General features: G+C 39.0%; 1 protein-coding gene across 1 annotated transcript in view; it reads right to left on the minus strand.

Moving 5' to 3' along the window:
- The window catches only part of runx3 (RUNX family transcription factor 3), a 168,499-nt gene extending 148,459 nt beyond the window's left edge, over window positions 1–20,040 (minus strand). The window contains exons 1-2 of the mRNA XM_048558315.2: window positions 19,926–20,040; window positions 19,582–19,715 (exon numbers count right to left, since the gene is read on the minus strand). Coding sequence (XP_048414272.1) covers window positions 19,582–19,639 — 58 coding nt within the window. The 5' untranslated portion in view covers window positions 19,640–19,715; window positions 19,926–20,040. The remainder of the gene's footprint in view (window positions 1–19,581; window positions 19,716–19,925) is intronic.
- Between the last annotated feature and the right edge of the window lie 1,410 nt (window positions 20,041–21,450).

Raw genomic sequence — 21,450 nt, forward strand, 5'->3', positions numbered from 1 at the left:
TGATAAGTATTAGCAGGTTATTTAACTCTGGACAAAATCACAGTGCAGCCCTCAAACCTGCATCCTTCGAAAAGGAGTTCCTGGGTAGTATAGTGCAAATGGTGCAAGGGTGTTTTGAGAAAAACCTTTTACATCCAGCAAGTAGTTAGGGTATGGAATGCACATCCTGGAATTGTGCTGGAGACAGGAACAATGGAGGATGGATTATTTGGATAGAAATAGGTGCACTGATATGGGGAAAATGCATGATATTGACTCTAGGTAATCGAAGTTGTGTAAATACTGTGTGCTGAATTGCATCCTCCTGCGCCATAGCGATTTAGTGATAGTGATTTACCTTAGTTGCTAGTCTCAGGATTCCTACGATCACTCATACTACACCAATTCCTCTATCTAAAATGTATCAGAAATTAATGATTTTTCAATGATTGTACAACAATAGAAATCTAGTTTTCAGTGGGTGCACATCCTCTCTGGCCATTGTACGTTCCTATTATTTGATAAATGCATGTACTTCATTTAAATTTCATTTACTTTTAGATAATTTCTCACAATGACCTTCTGCTTGCAGTGACTGTCATTTGTTTATGTTGTAAGATGAATGATAAACAGTTCAATAATGGTGCAAAACAGCATGTAGAATGGCTTGAAATATGTCATTTACTGAGGATCATACATAACGCATATTTCGTTGCCTGCTCTTGTAAAAGAAGTTTTTGCATTGTGTTTTGTTACAGAGATAACCATGAAGTACCATGGTAACTGACTATGACACTGTAACAATTAATGGGTTAGGATGTAGATTCATGCCTTTGTTATTTAATTGGTTATTTATTTCAACTGTGGGAGATTAAAATAAAATGAAAAGGAAATTAAAGTAAGTCAGTGATCAGAAGATAACATTCATGAATAACAGAAACACTGCCAATCTTAGACAGTGGTCTCGTTATCCAATCAATTCTTTTAGAGAAGGAAGTTAGCACCAGAGGACTCAAGGAAGAGGTATAAAAGAAGTAAGATAGATTATTGATTAAAATAAGATGTATTATTATTATTTAGTTAAGTATTGATTGTATCTCCGCTTGAACGTTATATACTGACCTACTTTTGAATCACATGAATATTTAACTTTAGATTTGCAGAAATGTGCAACAAGGATAATTCTAGTTATATAAAATTTATTAACAATTGAAAGTTAGGTTTGCTTTCTTTACAAATGATGAATTACAATGTGAACCTACTGTAGCTGTCACCATTTGAAAGGGGTTGAGAAAATTGATTGATGTAAATTACTAGCTTTAGTAAAAGATTTGAATACCAAGAGTTATAGGCATGAAACCAAAGTATGAGGAGTTGGGCAGGAAACCCTGTGGAAAGCTTTTATTCAATTGAAAATATAGCTAGAAATTTAGTAAATAGAGAAGGTAATCAGGCCAAAGAGATGAGACAATTGGATGTATTCTGGAAAAAGAAAGAGTTCACAGGTATAATGGAAAGATAATTGGAGCTGAGAAAGAAGGAGAAGTTTATTAAACTAATTACTTTACTGTGTTGTTGATATTTACTCTTGTGAATATTGTAGAAAAGGGAAGATATGGCATGAGGTGGCATAGATGAGTGCACAATTATTTAATTTCAACAAAAGCAAACATACAAGTGCTGGACATCTGAAATAAGAACAGTAATTGTGAGAGAAACTCAGGCAGGCCTGGCAGCAGCTGTGTAGATAATCAGGGTTAATCTTTTGTGTTTCATGACTTTTCTTCAGAACTCAGACCTGACCTTTCTCTCTCCAGCAGGGAGTGCAGAAATGGACCATTTCCTAGGTGCACTGTCCTGAGTCAGGAAAAAGAGCTACCATAAGTTGGATTTTTATTCTGAATCGATGGGTCTCCTTGGGAGGCAGGCAGGGCATACCAAGCATTAAAGCAGAGGCTACACATGTGGGTATATCACAAAGTTAGTCTCCCCTGTATTGGCACTGTGCACTGATTTACCAAAAAAATGAAAGCAAAGTCATATCTCCAGCTTTCACAACTCATACCCCTTGCCCAACAACAAATACCCAAAACTAGACAACCCTATGCCACCCATTATGTTTCATGTTACTCGATGCCCCTCTTTCCACCTGCTAGCCAACAACCCTGTGCCCACAACTCTGGCCCTTTGTAGACCCTATGATAACAGTGTAAACTCATACCACCCACCTAAGATTCTGTGGCACTTTCTCCACAGGGGCACCTCACCTTGGTTCCACAGGTTAAATTTATTGAAACAAACATGTTCTGACCTGGGCCTGGTCTGCATTGCACACTCTATATTGCAGACATTTCACATGCCAAAATCCAATTTAAATGGAGGCAACTAGCCTATTCTCCAGGAAACAGGTATGGAAGAACAGGACATCCAGAAGTCTACCCCTGTGACTGTTGGAAATGGCATCAATTGGACCAGACTTTGAATTCTCAAGGATTATCCACACTTTTTTTGTCAGGAAGGAGAGTCTCTCAGTTTTGTAGTCGTCTGGGGCCTAGAGTACTATGTACAGTTTTGGTCATCATATTATAAGAAGAATAGAGAGTAGAGAGGCACTGGAGAGGATGTGAGAGAATTTATAAGGATGATACTCAAATTGTCTGCGTATATCTATCAGGGAAGGATAGATAATAGAAAAAAAAATGACGGTTGTGGCATGACTTGCCGGAACACTTTAAAAACTGGAACGATTAACATAGCATGGATGCAAGAAAATTCTTCTTCTTGTAGGAAAGATCATAACTGAGGCCTCTAGTATAGGATAACCGCTAGGAGAACCAGCAGCGAATTTTAGAAATAATGCTTTTATCGAAAGAGTGGAAAGAGTGTGAACTCACTATGATGGGGATAGGTTCAAGTGAATATGATCGATACATTTAAGGGAATGATGGATGTGAAAATCAGGGTAAAAAGGAGTGGTATGTTATGGTGGTAGATTCACAGTGGGATAAATGGGAGGAAGCCCAAGTGCAACATAAACTCTGGCATGGACTAAATAGTTTGTTAGTGTGCCACATCGCCTGTGTAATTTTATGTATCTGGTAAATTTGCTTATTGGAGCAATAACACTGAAAACAGAAATTTCACTCTGTTGCAGTGGATGGTGCTTTTTTGAGCATGGGATTAGTTGAAAAAAAATAGGGCCATAAAGAAAAAAAAGTCATGCTGCACAATGTATTGTCACTCAAAGTCTAGCCCAGTCTAATGTGATGAAAGTATTCTTTCTGCTGGTAAGAAATAGTGTTTCAGTACAAAATTAATATGGCAATGTATATCAATTAATAAGATTTGTGAGTGTTTTGGCAGAGTATAAAAAGAAGTTGTCTCACTTCTGAGCAATGATATCAGTGACTGTAAAATGCAACATTGTAAAAATCTTAGAGACAAAAAAGTGCCCTACGTATCATTGAAAGAGACTGCCAACCTAAACATGAGAAAGCAGAAAGAAGAGGAAGCTGTGGAAATATTGAATACCTTTACTGCACTGTGATTTGCACAATATTCTTGTAGGATTCGGAATTCTATAGAATGCATTTCAAGAAATTTGTTATATTGAAGCTCTTCAGCTAGGAATGAATTCATCTAAACTGTTCCTTGCGAATGTATTGAAATTACTCTTTTTGACATGGAAATAAGCTGATGATAACTTCATTATGCTTTAAATAGATTGCTGGTTTAACACTTTGGTTAACTCTCTAGCTATTATAATTTACCACACAGTTGTCAATAATTGATAAGAACCTGACTGAGGACAGACATCTAACCACTATCTTAGTGACTTAAGTTTAAGTTTATATATTACATGAAACATTAAAGACAGGGTGACATTGATATCATCAGCAACAATTTTTGGAATTTTTTGATAAGGGAAGCTATAGTGTAGAATAGCATCTCAGCGTGTTATTTTGATTAGTACGTTTTAATGCTTGCAACTTCTTCATTATAAAATCCTCCAGTTGTTCCAGTCTGATGAAATCCTTATTTGCTCAGGACTACCTAATTAGTGTGTATCAAAATTCCCATAAAAGTAAAATTCAAACATTGTACAAGGAAGAATTAATAGTTTAATAGTGCGCTAAGGGACTCGTAGTTTGAATAAGAACTGTTTTCATTCATTTGAACTGAGCCAATTTACTATATTAACTCCATTCTAGTCACAAATCCATGCTGCGGTAAAGGAGCTTATCTAATGTGGGCCACAAGCATTAAATTCTGCCCATAACAATACCCCACTTCAAATATAATTCTGGTGAGTTGGTGCAGACTTAGTGCAAGCCATCAGAGAGAGGACTCATTCTATTCTGAGTCAGTGTTCAAAAATTATCCAACTCCAACAGGGATCATTGTACCTTGTTCAGAAAGCCCTAGACCAAGATTCCTAAGCCCAATTTCAGCATATTCATTACCAATTCACTTGAAGTCTTGTAACTCAGCACAAATGAAAATTCAGATCAGCAGGCTAATATGACCAATTTACTCACTGCTGCCTTACAGCACCAGGAATCTGGGTTCAATTCACAGCCTTGGGCAACTGTCTGTTTGGAGCTGGCATACCCCCCCTGCGTTTGCGTGAGTTTCCTCTGGATACTTCAGTTTCCTCCCACAATCCAAAGATATGCGGGTTAGGTGGATTGGCATGCTAAATAGCCCATATTGCCCAAGGATGTGTAGGCTAGGTGGATTAGCCGTGGGAAATGCAGGGTTGTCGGGAGAGGATACAGAGGTGAGTCTGCTCTTCAAAGGCTCAGTGTGAACTTGTTGGGCTGAATGGCCTGTTTCCACACTAAAGGGATTCTATGATGAATGCAGAATTATCATCTACAGAAACAAGGTAAGTTTATTTTAAAATAATTTCCTTTTAATTTATTGTCTTACTTTATAAGTCATTACTAGTGTCTGATTACCTATTCAGCATAATCTACTTCCCTCAGCACACATTGTGGATTATAGAACGTTATATATAAAGCACATATACATCCATATTAGGGTGCAACATTCTGTTTTTGGCAACAGAATTTTGAGATGTGGATGATTAATCAGAAATAGTGAACTGGTTCTGTAGATCTGTAAAGGACTTGTAATTCATTTGAGGGACATAGGATCCAAGACTGAAGCCCACCTGCATAAAAGTAATTGTGCTTAACTTTCCCAATATATTTATAAGAAGAGTTGGAAAGAATGACATCATCTCCATGTTCCTTACGCAACCTGAGGAATTTTCATAGTGAGAGCTGAAGCTGCGAAGGGAATGCTTACTCCTAACATTGTGAATGTGAGCTAGCATTTAAAAGGCAATTGAATTCTTCACACATGATGAATTAATTTCTTTATACCAGACAAATTGTAATCTCCAAGTGCAACCATCATTTACCCAATAAATTAAAAGATTACCTGACAAATAACAGAACTGAGTTCAATTCTATCTCAAAAATCCACTTTTCAACAGGGCTCACTCGTTCATAATCAGGATGGCAATTTGGGTAGTTTTCTCAGGCTTCACTTAGCTATTTCAAGTTATCATTGCAACATGATATCAGATTCTTTTCTGTTAAAATTGTTCTGTTATTTTGTTGCTGACACATAAGCATTTTTGTGGGAATGCAAAAAATAAGGTTGTATTGGTCGCCCAGCAGAAAAATATTACATTGAAATCCAATGGCAAATTTTTAAAAAGTCTTGTAACAACAGTTATGGGACAATAATCTCGCTTTAATCTCTTTGAGCAGGCCAGCTCACAAAGCTGCCAATGTGCCTACTTGCATGGACCAAGTTATGCTGGGGGGATGTAAAATTGTAAAATGCATGCTTTATTGATCCCCTTTTGGTCTTAACCTAACTCAAACAAGATACAATATGAATGCACACAGATTTGTGTTTCATCCTTCGCTCGTTCATATAAAGAAAGCATATTCACTTAGGGAAACTATAAGGTCACATTGTTTGAGGGTGAAGCCACAGTTGCATATAAATTCCTAAAATATTTTGTGCACTGAAGTACAAACTTTTCTTGCCATGTTAATTTCTTCCTGTTTTATATAACTTACAGTCTTGTAAGGTCTAACTGTGACATTTTCCTGTCCTATAAGGTCTTTTATAAAATTTATAATACTGATAATGAATAAGTGGGATGCAATATTTTAAATAATATGGTTTCAATGTAAAATGGTTAGATGAACAAAGTTAACTGCAGCCTTACAATTTCAATTTTAAGATCAAAATTCACATAATGGGAATAATCCATAGTAGATTATTTCTGAATTAATGTCAGGAATCTTTATTCCTGGCATTGACAATTCATTCTCAGTATTCATTTCCATAGACATGCCCATACATGAAATATGAACATGCCAGACTGTTATTTGCAGGCATTCTAAAACAAATGTTCCTCGCAGTCACCATCAATTAAAGCCAGATCATTATGTACCAGTATGAACCAAAATAATATGCATATCAAAGTTCCCAGTTCGTATCAATACCATCAGAAACATAATTAATTCACAAAGTAAGATAAGAGATGATTACATTCCGAACAGTCATGGGTTTGCATCAATCCCAGTACATTATCACTTTCAATAATGAAAAGGCTTTTCCAGCTGCATTAATGTCCCGTTCGTAGCCCTACTTTACCAGAATCGAAAGGCCCAGATTTTTACCGTGATGGAAAGTGTCCTCAGCACAGTGAGAAGGCTGGAAGACATTGGGAACCTGCCCTCAACTGGGGATTGGGGGTGCTCTCGAGTTCTTGTACAATGGTTGCCATAGGCTGCCTCCACTGAAATCAGATTTTGAAGTTCCTTGGAGCATGGAACCTAGACTTTGGAGAAGAGATCAGATAAGACCAGGTGTGTTCTCAGTACATTACCTTCAGATAGCCAGAGTACCTTTTTGGAAAGGTAAGGCACCCCTTTGGACTTGGTTCAGGGACACCTTCAATGGAATTAGATTGCTCCTTAGCAGATGTAAGTTAATCTTTGATGGAACTAAGGCACTCTTTGGGATTATGAAACTTGCATACTAGTTTGTAAAGAGTGCATAAAATCAATTTATGTTTTTATCTGCAGGATGTGGGCATTGCTGGTTAGGGTAGAATTTACTTCCCATGCCTTATTGTCCAGAGAAGGTGATAGTGAGTTGCCATCTAATGTCTGTGGCCCTTGAGGTGTACACGTACCCAACGAGCTGTTCGGAAGGGGATTTTGACCCAGGGATAGTGAAGAAATAGTGATATAGTTCCAAGTCCAGATGGTTTATGTCTTGGAGAGAAATGTGCAAGTGGTGTGGTTCTCATGCACCTGCTGTTATTGTCTTTCTAAATGGTGGAGATTACAGGTTTGGTAAATGTTGATGTAGGAACCTTTCATTAATTGCTGCAGTGCATTAAGGGAATGAATCTCGAAGGTGGTGGGTGGGATGTCTACAAGATTGTCTGCTTTGTCCCAAATGCTATTAAGCTTCTTAAGTTTAATTGGAGTATCACCCATCCATCCAAGTGAATTATATTCCACAATACTGCTGACATATGTCTTGTAGGTGTGGGCAGGTATGGGGGAGACAGCTGAGTTACTCACTATAGAATTCTTTTCCCCTGACTTGCTTTTACAATAATTACATGACTTGTCCAGTTCAGATTCTGGTCAATGGTAACCCCTAAGATGTTGATCATGGGGGAGTCAGCAAGTGTGATAGCATTCAACATTAAAAGGTTATCATTGGACACCGTCTTGGTGAAGACACTCATTGTCTGACACGTGTTGTGTGAAAATTACTTGCCACTTATCAACTGATGCCTGGGTGTTACCCAGGTCTTGCTGTATATGGATAAGGACTGCATCAGCATCTGAGGAGCTACAAACGGGGCTGGAAATTTGTGCAATCATCAGCAAACATCCCCACTTCTGACTTTACATTAAAGGTAAGGTGCATGATGAACCAACAAGAAGTTAATTGAACATATGAGACTACCCTCAGAATTTAGCAATGGTTTCCTTGGATTGAGATGATTGATGTCCAAAAACTGCCATCATTTTCCTTCATCCTAGGCATGATGCCAACCAGAAGCTAAGTGGTCCTGGCAGAACCTAAAATGAGGATCATTGACCAGGGTAATAAAATGTGAGGCTGGATGAACACAGCAGGCCAAGCAGCATCTCAGGAGCACAAAAGCTGACGTTTCGGGCCTAGACCCTTCATCAGAGAGGGGGATGGGGTGAGGGTTCTGGAATAAATAGGGAGAGAGGGGGAGACGGACCGAAGATGGAGAGAAAAGAAGATAGGTGGAGAGAGTATAGTTGGGGAGGTAGGGAGGGGATAGGTCAGTCCAGGGAAGACGGACCAGGGAAGCCCAGCTCTTCCCCTCCACCCACTGCATCCCAAAACCAGTCCAACCTGTCTCTGCCTCCCTAACCTGTTCTTCTTCTCACCCATCCCTTCCTCCCACCCCAAGCCGCACCCCCATCTCCTACCTACTAACCTCATCCCACTTCCTTGACCTGTCCGTCTTCCCTGGACTGACCTATCCCCTCCCTACCTCCCCACCTATACTCTCTCCAACTATCTTCTTTTCTCTCCATCTTCGGTCCACCTCCCTCTCTCTCCCTATTTATTCCAGAACCCTCACCCCATCCCCCTCTCTGATGAAGGGTCTAGGCCCGAAATGTCAGCTTTTGTGCTCCTGAGATGCTGCTTGGCCTGCTGTGTTCATCCAGCCTCACATTTTATTATCTTGGATTCTCCAGCATCTGCAGTTCCCATTATCATTGACCAGGGTATTGCTGAGCAAATGCAGCTTAAAAGAACAGTTGATGTTGATAATTTTGACATTTTCTTCTGATCACTGTGATAGTGTTTGAACTGTCAAAGCTATCAAGAAACTGTCCCAGAAAATGTGTAATAACATAGAAAATGGATTTCAATGTTGATGTCAACATAAGCCATTATAAAATTTGTGCTGCTTCACTGATTTCCCAATCTATCATTTTCACAATGGTGTGCCTATCAAATGCATATTTTGATGGACAGCTCCAACTGCTTATTGAGTGGAAATGTTTATTTGCATGATAGATTAGTTGAAGGAATTTCGATGTACTAGTCTTTTTTATCATTGAAAGTGTTTTCTTTCACCAATGAAATCATCAATATTTTGTTGTCTGGAAGTAAGCCTTTGAGATACACCCATGGTGGACACTAGATGAGGTGACATGGAGTATCATAGACCCCCTATAGTGTGAAAACAGGCCATATGGCCCAAAAAGTCCACACCACCCTTTCTGAGAACATCCCACCCTGACTCATTCTCCCATGTCGAACCCATCTAACACAAATATCCCTGGGCACTACAGGAAATTTAGCATGGACAATCCATCTACCATACAATTCTTTGGATAGTGGAAGTGAACCAGAGCTCCCAGAGGAAACCCGCACAAACACAGGGAGAATGTACAACCTCCAAAGTTCCCGAGGATGGAATTGAACCTGCATCCCTGGTGCTGTGAGGCAGTCACTACCCACTGATCTACCATACCACCTACAAAAGCCTACTGCATCTGGTATTTATAGGAGGTCTCCTATCCAACTACTAACCAGGCCTAAGTCTGCTTAACTTCTAAGAACAGATGAGATCAGGCATTCTTAGACTAGTATGGCCATGAAGGGAAATGAGAAAAAAGGGTAAATTGTAGTGTGAGTGATATGAGTTGGTATAAGGGCCATGAAGGATGTGGGGGTGTTTGCTGGTATAAGGCATTTGAGGGGCTCTGGGGGATGAATAAATAGTCATAGGGCATCATACAGGCAAATGGGACCAAGAATGAAAGGGCGAATGGGCAAAACATGAGAGACGAGGGCATGGTGTGGAAGTGGGTACAGGGTAGTAGGTTAGAGCTTGTCATGGAAGGTTTGGGGTCATGAGGGTAGGTACAATACATAAGGTGGCATAGGTTGGCACAGACATGGCATGGAAAGTGAGGCGTGTGAACAGGAGAAATGTTTAATCGCTTAATCATAATTTTTAACCATGAGCAAGTGCCAGAGTGCCCAGGCTGGCTTTCACTCAGCCCACCTTGGGGATAATTGGAGACCTCTGCTCTTTTCAGGTCTCCTGGCCAGACTCTCAAACCAATTTGCCACTCCTCATCAGACTGAAAATGGGAAACGTGGGCAGCTATTGTAAAAAAAGGTCAATCTTGAGGAGCCAGGACTTTGCCTATCTCTCTGAACTTTGAGCAAACATTTGGCCCATTCTTTGCAAGTTCCTATAAAGTGATTTTTCTAAAGCAAGAGTGGAGGAATTTACAGCCATCAGTTACAATTACAAATTAACAATATGGTTGGATCAACCAAATTAAAACAGTGAAGTTAAATCATTATAACAAGGTGTAGCTAATTGAAAGAAGAATCAGTAGTGCAAAGGAGCTGAAGCCAATAGGCCATTCTACAGTACATGTTTTAAACACTTCCCCATATTCAAATAATCTGGACAATTGTCTGAGAATGCAAACAGATATAAGGTCTATAGCCATTGGAAAAATTCAACAGACAGGCTGGCATAACTTTCACTGTTAAATAGCAGTACATCCTTCTCCTGTGATGCCGTGCTGCCTTCCCCACAGAAAAATCCTCGCCAGACACATTCCCCTTGGAACTAAGAATGTTTATTCAATATCTAGAGCTGAAGAAATACTTGGTACATGTGAACTTTCTCTCAAAGACCCAAACGTTCCAAAGAGAATAAGGAGACCAACACAAGAAAGGGAATGAACTAATTAAAATGATCGAGCAGTGCCGGTTCTCTTTAGCCAACTGAATCTCAGGGATCAAGACCACTCATCTTTTTAAATCATTAATCAAGTAGTACACTTAGTGCATGCCCAATCATTTAAATCCACATAATATTTTGCAACAAGCATCATAAAGTTAAGCCATAATTAGTATATCTGGATATCAATTCTGAAATATGCAATAAAGAAGAAAGGAAAGTCAACACATATAAACTATAAACAAGAATTGCCACATTGACTATTTAGATAGTGAGTGGTATAAAGAATATCTGTAAGGTTAGAAGCCTCTTCTGTTTGAGTTTGTGCAGGTATGATTTATCTCTCAGTGCTTCTGTGGTCTCAATTTCCTGGCTGTGTAACTTTCTTCTGTTTTACAAACCGACATGCACCAATCACACCATAGAACAAACATTTCTTCCGCCTGACTCTTGGATATTTCCTCTGCTCTTGGCCCTACAAATGGAAATTGAGCTTCAACCACCTAGGGCCTACTTTCTATAATTCTATACCCCTCCTCCTTCAAGTGCCTCCTTGAAATCTACCTCAATGACCAAAGATTCAGTCAACCTCCCTACACCCCTTCCTTATTTTAACATGTCATTTCTTGATCCCTCTGTAAAGGACCTTGAGATGTCTTTTCATGTTAGAAACACCATAAATATGCAAGCTGCTGTTGGTTTTATAGGATGAAGTAATAATATAGCAAGACTAGAGAAAAGCAAATTAATGTTATCTTTTTCTTTTCACAGTCAATGTACAACTTTCACCAGTTGTACAAAACATTGTACAATTGAATTTGGTGCAGTGTTATAGTATTTATTATTAACTATTAAGAGAAAGTAAATTTTTGTTGGTGATTTAAGCAGATTATAGACCAGGATAAAGTGTGTTTAGTAAATTACCTTATTATCAAAATATCCATGCTCCTATTTCTTATCATAATTCAATTATTTTAGTCTCACATATCAAATTTGCCAACAATACATTCCAATTTGTGATATGTCCATATTGATTAGAATTAGGTCATTGGTCCTCGATAAGCATTTAGGGATAAAAATTACACTATGGGCAGTTTTTATTAAGAACTTGTCAGCACAGTTATGAGCATTAAAATTACGGCATTGCATACCTATGATAATCAAACTCTAATTAGCACTCCCTTCACGGGGCTATTCAGATTGCCATGGGAGTCAGACTTGATAGATAAGCAATTTAGAAAGCAATCTAACATCCTAATAAGGAAAGTTCGACACACTGAAAGAATAGCTTTGCATTTGATATCTGTAAAGGCAATCTTCTGCAAAGTTATCATTAAATTGTTAGGGAACAGTTTTTTAAAAATGCATTTATGACTTGTTGCAAAGCAAGAATTAGCCAATGATCTACCTTTGAACATTTTAACTGCAATCTGCATTTCTATTATTTAGAGCACACAAGTATGATTTTACTTTCAGAATGTTAGTGTCAGAAGAGATTCAAGTTTAAGTTTGTAATGTGTGAAAAAGGGACTTAATGACTTTATTTGTGGTGAAATTGTTAAGAGAACTACGTGCTGAAATATTTGATATGATTTCTATCCCATGGTAGAAGTTGCCCATGCTAGATATTGACTTAAATGAATGGAACCAATTACATCAAATTCATCACCAGGTATTATTCAAGTTTTTACAATTTTTTTTCATTATAGTTTTATTTATGTTATGAGTTCATACAATTTCTAGATTTGTATGTCCAGACATTATGTACAAAGGTGGGTGATGCCTGATTCTTCATGTTCATGAGGGACCAACTTTTTAAAAGCTATTTCACACTTAGCTGAGGGAAAAAGAAAAATCTTGCAAAAGCTCCCTTGAAATTTACAGTATCAAGTGAAGAATTGAGTTTTTTCCTGACACTATTATAATCATTTGTAAACCCTTTTGATATTTGACCCTTCTATCTTTCGCCTGTCCCTACATACCTATCACTGTCAGCTTTCTACTCAAGAGTAGACTGTCTAATAGAGGCTGTTTAGAACAACTAGCAATTTATATAGAGCCCAATTCCACTGGTTGAAACCTGTAATACTTTTATAGGTTCTATTTACATGTCTAAAAAAGAGATGTGTATAGTTATCTGTCCAGAAATCTCACTTTTCAACCATCCTCCGACATTTCAACAGAAGCCAACTCATTTACTGGATTATTTGTCACAAACTTGTTTGTTTTTATCTAGGCCTCTAATCCTTTTCATTGCTATTTTGCTGCACATCTTCCTTTCTCTACTGACTGGTCATTTTATAACACAATGACTGTCCAGTGGTTAAACTTTAAGCAATGTGTGAGCAAAACGTAACTTGAATGAAAAATTATGTCTAACAATGGGTTATTTTTCTAATGTTATGGAGAAGGATTCCATTGACTTGTTTTTGCATAGAATACCAGTGAAATTGTTATATAGCAGCATTAATTTTCTTTGTTCTTTCTCCTACCAAATTTATTTTCTCTTGTGAAGACGAAACTGACCGCTTACTACAAGATATGCCAACTCAACAAAGGCTTGGTTTCAAGCATGTGCTTTGTCCTGCATCTATTGCTCAGCTGCTCATTAAATAATGCATCTAAATCATGCAAACTAGGCAGATCCCAGTTTCGACATTTGCGTTACTTAGTGCTGAGTTAGTTAGTCTCAGTCCTGTGCAACTAACTACACTGAATAAATTTGCTGCCGTGAGGAGAGATCCCATGAGCTGTTCTTTGAAAACATTGTTATGTTGAGATACATATAATACAGTCACCAGAACTCAACTGTTCTTGGGGAGCAATTGTCTGAAAATAAATTATGAAAGCAAATGTGGTCAGATAGTTCAGTCATGAGGAATCAGTTGTGTTGACGAATCCTTGGTGTAGAAAATAATCTCTGCGGACCAAATTGGCATGACGTACACATCCAATGCCTGAACATATGGGTGATGTTAAGAAGTGAAATCTCATGTCCCATTAGCATTTAACAGATGGTCTGCCAATGCTATTCATGTCACTGACAATGCTACTTGCAATGCTCATTTGGCAGCCTTCCCAATTTCAGCTCTGGAAATGAAGTCCCCTACGTTATTAAAAAGCAGTCTGGTGGACTTGGTTTGCTGAACTCTGGATGCTGGCAGTGGGAGATGAGGGTTTGAAGGATAAGAATGGGGAATGCTCTGGGGAGGTGACAAGGCAAAGTGGCAGACTAGATACAGTACATTGCTACAATGCTACATGAAGTCCAATGATCTCAAATGGTGACCTTGAAGCAAAGAGATCTAGGACTGTTTAGATTACTTGCTCTTTTATTACTTGCTGCCTGAGAGTCAGCATAAATTCAACCCTTCCCCATCTTAACATCCTACATTACCATTTTTATTTTATTCATCATTCTGAAACTTCAGCCACCTTTCCAGGTGGTTCCAAGGGATCAGGACAAATTTATGAAGATTCAAAACACTGACTGTGAATTTCAACAGCTTGAGAATCTGCTTTGCAGAATTCCTGCTAATGGTCAAAACTGTAGAACCTTTGATGATCAAAATTGATGGTAATTAGAGCATTAATGGACATTGTTTTAAAATTCATTCATGGGATGTGTGTTTCACTGGCTTGGCCAACATTTATTGCTTGTCCTAATTGATTTTGAAATGAATAGTTTGTGAGGCTGTTTCAGAGGGAATTTAAGAGCCAACCACATTGCTGTGGGTCTAGAGTCACATGTAGGCCATACCAGGTATGGATAGTAAATTTTCTTCCTCGAAGGACATATGTGAAACAGATTTTATTTACAATAATTAACAATGGTTAAATGGTTGCTATTAGACTAGCTATTAGTTCCAGATTTCCTTGAATTCAAGTCTCATCTGCCACAGTGTGACTCAAATTCATTTTCCCAGAGGACATAGAATCCCAACAGTGTAGAAACAGGCCATTCAGCCTAACACGTCCACACTGACTCTCTAAAGAGCATCCCACCCTGTTCCTGTAACCCTGCACTTCCCATGGCTAATCCACCTAATTTACAAATCTTTGGGTCCTATGAGCAATTTAGCATGGTCAATCCATCTAGCCTGCACATTTTTGGACTGTGGGAGGATGCCGGATCACCCAGAGGAAACTCACGCAGACACTGGGAGAATGTGCAAACTCTACACAGACAGTTGCCTGAGTGTGGAATCAAACCCAGGTCCCTTGAGCTGTGAGGTAGCAGTGATAACCACTGAGCCACAATGCTACCCCAGTGGCTCTCTGGCACTCTGGACTATTGGTACAGTCGCATTGCTACTACGCCCCCACCTCCTGGCTCCAATTATAGTACCTGTTAGTTTCTGTGTATAGGCTCCTGACAAAAGGCATAATGCAGGAGAAGGCCTATCATTCTCTCCTACTAATCCACTCAGCTACCACTATCTCCTAACATCCAGCCTGGTGCTTAATAGTCTGGATGAAATATAGGGAGCGTTGAGTTCTGGTTCAGAATGAGAGCGCCATAAGAAAACCAGGCACAAATCTACATCGTGTAGCTATTGTCATGTATTAAAGGTGTGCAGTTGAAATAGATGTACAGAGCATGGAGATGCAGCCCTGTGCTCAAGGATAGCCTATAATCACGATATAGCATGTCATTATCCGAGAGGTGGTAGGCACTGCCGATGCTGGAGTCTGAGATAACAAGGTATAGAGCTGGATGAGCACAGCAGACCAGGCAGCATCAGAGGAGCAGGAAAGCTGATGTTTCATGTCTGGACTCTTCTTCAGAAATGTTCAGATTTCTGAAGAAAGGTCCAGACCCATAATGTCAGCCTCCCTACTCCTCTGACGCTGCCTGGCCTGCTGTGTTCACCCAGCTCTATACCTTGTTGTCTCATTATCCTATTCTGTTTTGCTAGCTCCATCTGAAAGGATAGGACATCGTTCTTCCTGGATTGAGAATCTCAGGGACACCCTTGATTCAGCAGTGCACAGATATTGACTGATCCCACCCAATGTAGCCTGAAATTACCATGTAGCATGGAAATTCAGAGTGACAGTGACACAGACAGTCCCAAGCAGAGCTGTCCATACCCTGGTTTGAATTTGTATTGCAACAGGTGACTCATCTCTGTGACCATTTCCTTTGTGAAGCGGAATGGACAAATACTCTGTTCAGCAGAGAGGTTAACATATGATAGTTGGTTCATGAAAACCTGCAGCCTCCTGTGGCCAGACAGCCTTCTCCCTTTTCACGCAGCAAATACAGCTCTGCAGTTTATTTCTTGTTGTGCTGCTGTTCCTCATTTGGCAGCCTTGAGGCAGAACAACAGGACAACAGTAACTGTGCAGAGTTGTAATAGTAATAACAACACGTGGCTCCATAAAGTGGATTGAATACATGTTAAACTTCCACCACGACATCTAATATCATTCCACAAGCAGCATAAAATGACTGAACTAGGAACTTATCTTAATGGAGTGGAAGAGCCATTTAAATAGTCGTTGTGAAGGCTGCATCTAGACTGCTCCTTCCTTGTTTTACTCGGCAGGCTTAAGAACTGAGACATCATGGAATTGTTGGTCATGACTGTGCCATCTGGCTCCCAATTTGTATGCTCAAGACTCCAAGGCTCTGCATTGCAGAATTCCTTCCAAGTGGTTGAGATTGTGGTACCTAATCTAACTTTGCTTTGGATCCTAAATCAGTACAAGAACTCTGCGAGAAATGTTATAATTTGCTTTCAGCAAGCGTTTGGGACAGAAATAGTGAACATGCGATTCATGTCCATCCGACCTACATTATAAATTATGATCAACAGCAGCAGTAAAACAAATTAAATTATAACGTAAATATAAATTATTATCTTGTGCAGATGTCTGCAGTCAAAAATTGTTGAAGCCGAATTCCAATTTTGTCTCTCTGCTCTGCAACTGTACCTTCAAAAGTATTATCTCCATCCTGAAGAAATTTTGTCTTTTAATACATAGATCCACGATAAATGTTAAGTACTCTTTTCAAAAGGAATATTCTTCCCAGGTCTCTAATTGCTGAGCAGCTGTGTAGAAAATTCCAAGTGTTTAGTAAATTGTAGCCTTTTGCCAATTGGAATTAAATTAATGTTCTAGGACCTTCCCCAATGCACACATCTGGATCATAGGAAAAGTAGGAGGTTTTGAAATGATTGTACTTTTTTTTTCTTATATAGTCTGTAACTTATTTTGGCAAAGTAGTGCCTTTAATTAAGAACACTGGGCCTGTAGACCACATTTAGAGTTTAACTTTTCTTCAAGTGAAGCAGACAGCCCCCTCCTTATTTAAATGCTTACATCCAAGATGTTTATGAGCTGTTCTGTGATATTTAGTTACCATTTGTGCTGAGCTGCACAAAACTGTTTGAAAAAATTGTCATCTTAGTCTTTGTCAACTTTCCAATGCCAAGCGCTTTCATAGAATCTCATTTTACATCATTTTGTGGAAGAACTGACTGCCAGCCTTTGAATGGAATAGAACAGAAGAATATGTGATTCTGTTATGCATACAGTAGAAACTTCTCCATGGGAACACCCTGTTAATGGACAGAAGTCTCATTTTAACTGAATGTTCCTGTTAACAGGGTGCCCAGAAGTTGGCAAGCACAGTGGTGTTACTTGTGGAGACAGAGTAATATGGAGACAGCAGGTATCTGGATGTTGGTCAGAAGTGGTGGAATGAGCTATTGGTTACTAAACTCTTGTAAATCCCACATGACCATTGAATTCTCTTTAAATCTGGAATGCTATTTAATTAAGTCTTTGCTTTCAGTGATTCTTATGCTCAATGTAATGAACTGAAGTAGTTTTTGAGAAAATGTAATTTGCATTCTAACTGAACAAAACACAATTAAGTTAGTGATATTTTTGAGTTCAGCGTAATTTTTTTGCTAAACTTAACTTGATTTTCCCCATTTCCGTGTTTAGATTTTACCAGTACTGCCACCACTGGAATACTTCCTCTTTTGGCCAGGAGTTTTGGGTATTTGAGATAGCAGATTCTTCAGTTACTGGCAACCAACCTTGGCACTGGTTTATCTTTTTAATTCAAGTGTAAAGCAGAAATTAAAAAGAAAGAGACATTTTGTGAAACAAGTACTTTAAAATGCTTTTTACACATTGATTATCAAGAAAGGTAGCTTTATAAAATATATGCTATAGTGATCTGAATATAACTTTATTCAATTAAAAAAACATAAAATGCCAAACACATTGATGGTATGAAGATGGCATCACCCTACCCTTAATTACTGTCTTTGATAGTTTATTTCTAATCATCGTTTTCAAGTGGTTGCAATTTTGCTTTCATGTTGCAGCAATGCTCAATTGTAAAATATTTTTGTTCTTTGACAAATGCATTTTCATATCCTATCAAAGGAAAAGAGTTAGACGCTGCAGTGATACAGTGGGGGAAATGGTTCAAATTAAGCTTGCAGAGTGAATTGTGCCAATCAAAGTTATAATTGGCCTCTTGAGTAAAACAATTGCATGCTCTAAACCACAAGTTGAGAACAAAAGTTTAATTTTAAGAACCACGGCTGGAAAACATCTCTTTCACCAAGACCATAGCTGGGACTGCTCATAGAAAAGAGTGCTCGAGCACTCACTAAAGGTAACTGCCATACTGCATAGGTGTCAATGCCAGAATCTCATCAGTAATGTAAGGAACTGATAATAAGCTTCAGTGCTCCCAACCAGAGACTTTAGTTAGTACACAGCTCACAGCAGAATTGCAGGTAAGCTGAAGCTGGTGCCTAAGATTTTCAACTGTGTAAAGGCATGTAATATTTTCATTTAATGAATATAATGTTTACATAGTAATTTTTATTTGGATGATTCCTGAATATCCAACACTTAATTGAGTTTTGCTGTTGAGCCCATGACAACCCAAAAACGTAAATTCCCATATTTGTCTGTAAACTTATTGAAATTAGTAAACTTGTAAATGTGCAACGGGAATAAAATATGCTTTGCAAGGTTGCTCACACTCACCATCTCAAAATGTAAATGAATATTTGATTGTTCAGCAATTTAGCAATTTGAGTCTGGTTTTGGCATTCCTACTAATAAAGAAAGAAAATGTAGCCCAACCAATTAGAATGATGAGGATAGGGCTTCAGACAAAGTTTGAAATGAGGAAGTCAGTGGTACAATTTGAAGAAAAGTTGTAATTTAACACATTCAGATGAAGGCAATAATTAAGTTTTGCTTTCTGGTCATCGAGGGCAAAATTCAAGATATAGTTACAGCTGAACCATTCCATCTAAATCCCTGAAAAGAATATGCCTCCCTGGTAGGATTCGGGTCATGGAATGGGGGAGGTGTCAGACAATGGTGAACCTTTCCTGCAAATAAATAGCTTTAGACATATGGAAATGTTAGCTTTGAAAAAGTGATTAATCCTTGTGGTCAGTACTGACTTCAAACTGCGTCTGATGTGCTATAAGTTTATTACAAAGCAAAGGGTTGGAAAATAATGATTTGATCGTTGCGCTGTTGGTCACAGCTCCCACCCTTCTGTCTTGCGAAGCCATAAATACACTCTTAAATACCAAAGCTGTTGAAAACGTTAATTCATTCAACCCGATACCAATGAGCTTAAGCATGTTGACTTGTTCCATTTCATTGTCATACAATTGTAGCCAGTATACATTGGAAAGCAGAGCTGAACTGAATTGAACTAGTGATACATCTTCAAAAAGATTACTCTTAGACTGTGAGGTTTCCTGCCTTGAAAGACAAAAGAGGCCTGTACTTACCCCGCAAGTAGGTCGGTGAATAGGTTGTAAATGAATCGAATATGCTGTTGGATGCCATGGTCCGTTGCAGATGATACTCTTGGTCCTTGTGGTTTTTCTTTTCCCGTTGTCACTCTTTAGAACGTTACATTGAACTAAGCAAGAGAAAGCAAAAAAATCCCAAAGGAAACTGAGTGTCTGTTGTAACCAAGAGTCTGGGTTTATACTGCCACAGGAATGCTCAGCCACAAACTTTAGCAAGAGCTATACGCAGGAACTCGAAATAAAGAACGATTATGAAGAAGCAGCAGCAGTGGAAGTGTGGCATCTCAATGAAGTCCCTCAATGAGAGGGGTACTGCTTACCATGAATGTGCGGAGGTCCAGCTGAGAAGGGGTGGTGGGTGGCCTCTACTTAAAAAAAAATAAACCCGCTGAGGTTCAGGTGCACTCTTGAGACGTAGGCTGCACCACACTTGTGGTTCTGTGGTTCAAAGTGAGGCCCGAAAGAGTGTCGGCTCAACCAGAGTTCTGTGCCTGAAGAATCTCCAGCTAGTCACTTGCTCATTGGAAAACTGTCTCACATGGTACATGAGGTCATCAAACCTCTTTGTAAGTATGTCGCCCTCGCTATTGGTTCAGAGCAGGAGATTGGTGACCCCGTGGTTGAGCTTTTCAAAATTGGTTGAATCACTGGGAATTTCTTGTGGCTAGCAAGTTGTGAGAGAAACGCCTGCATTAAATACTGTAGCTGCTGTGATAATATCAGATAATAATGATGCTCCGTTTTGATCTCAGGCTTTTTTTTCTTCACTGGTTAGTTTCAGTCTGTGTGTGAGCTCTTCTGTCTTTGTGGCTGGCAATGTGTGTAGCACTCAACAGTCGTGGTTTCAGTCCAAACCCCCAGAAAGACAGTTGATGTTCTCAGAACTCAAGTTACTGATCCATATGTTTAAGTTCTACCAGCCAATGTGTTTTCTGACAGTATAACACTATTTAACTACAACATTTCTCAACCATTTGTCATAACTCTGTCTAGTTGAGGACAGGAGAATGTGGGTGAGTGGGGTTACATTTAACTATTTGTTTATGGATTGAATAATTACAAAATATGAAAATGGCAGGTTAAAATTTGGCCTACACCCAATTTTTGAGCACAGGGATTACAAATTTTGCTCCCCCAAGTGTCTCTAACCCATGTCCAGAGGTTATTGAGGTAGGCATTAAGCAAATCTCATGCTTCCTCCTCATTTGCCTGTATTTGACTTGCATTGCCATTTGATTGTGTGTTCATCAGGACAGCTAACAGCAGGCAAGGTTTATTTTTAGGTTAGCAGGTATCTTATCTAGACTTTAGCTCTTTAAAGTATTCTGTGCCTATATAATGGGTACTGAACTGACTGAAAGTGAACTGTAGTTGACTGCTAGTTTTACAATTGGAACCAGAGCAAGTGAAGCACTACAGCAGAAAAAACATTCTAAAGTGAGCAAATGTGACAGTGGAGGACAGTAATGGAAATCAACTAGAGAAGACACAGCGTACAAGCTGGATTTTTGTTCCAGAGGCAAACGGGTTTACTGGGAATTTTTGCAGCTCACCAAGGGGGAGAAGTGTCCTGAGTGTTAGCATCTTTGTTCTGGAGGAATGGGTGCATGATTGATTTGGGCCCGGCACCAACAAACGCAGATCAGAGGTGGCCACAAGGAATGTTGAGTACTGAGGCTGGCTGGTTCTTTGGACCTTTGCTCCATTTATGTTGCTCATCATTATGTCCACTTGCCCACACCCAAGCATTCCTCTACTTCATTCATACTAACTCATGTCAATCATGCCTCTTTATCACCTTCAATAATGGGCAGACCTCAAGAGCCGTTCTGAAGAAACTAAATT

The sequence above is a fragment of the Stegostoma tigrinum genome, chromosome 24 (assembly GCF_030684315.1).
Source record: "Stegostoma tigrinum isolate sSteTig4 chromosome 24, sSteTig4.hap1, whole genome shotgun sequence".
Taxonomy (NCBI): Eukaryota; Metazoa; Chordata; class Chondrichthyes; order Orectolobiformes; family Stegostomatidae; genus Stegostoma; species Stegostoma tigrinum.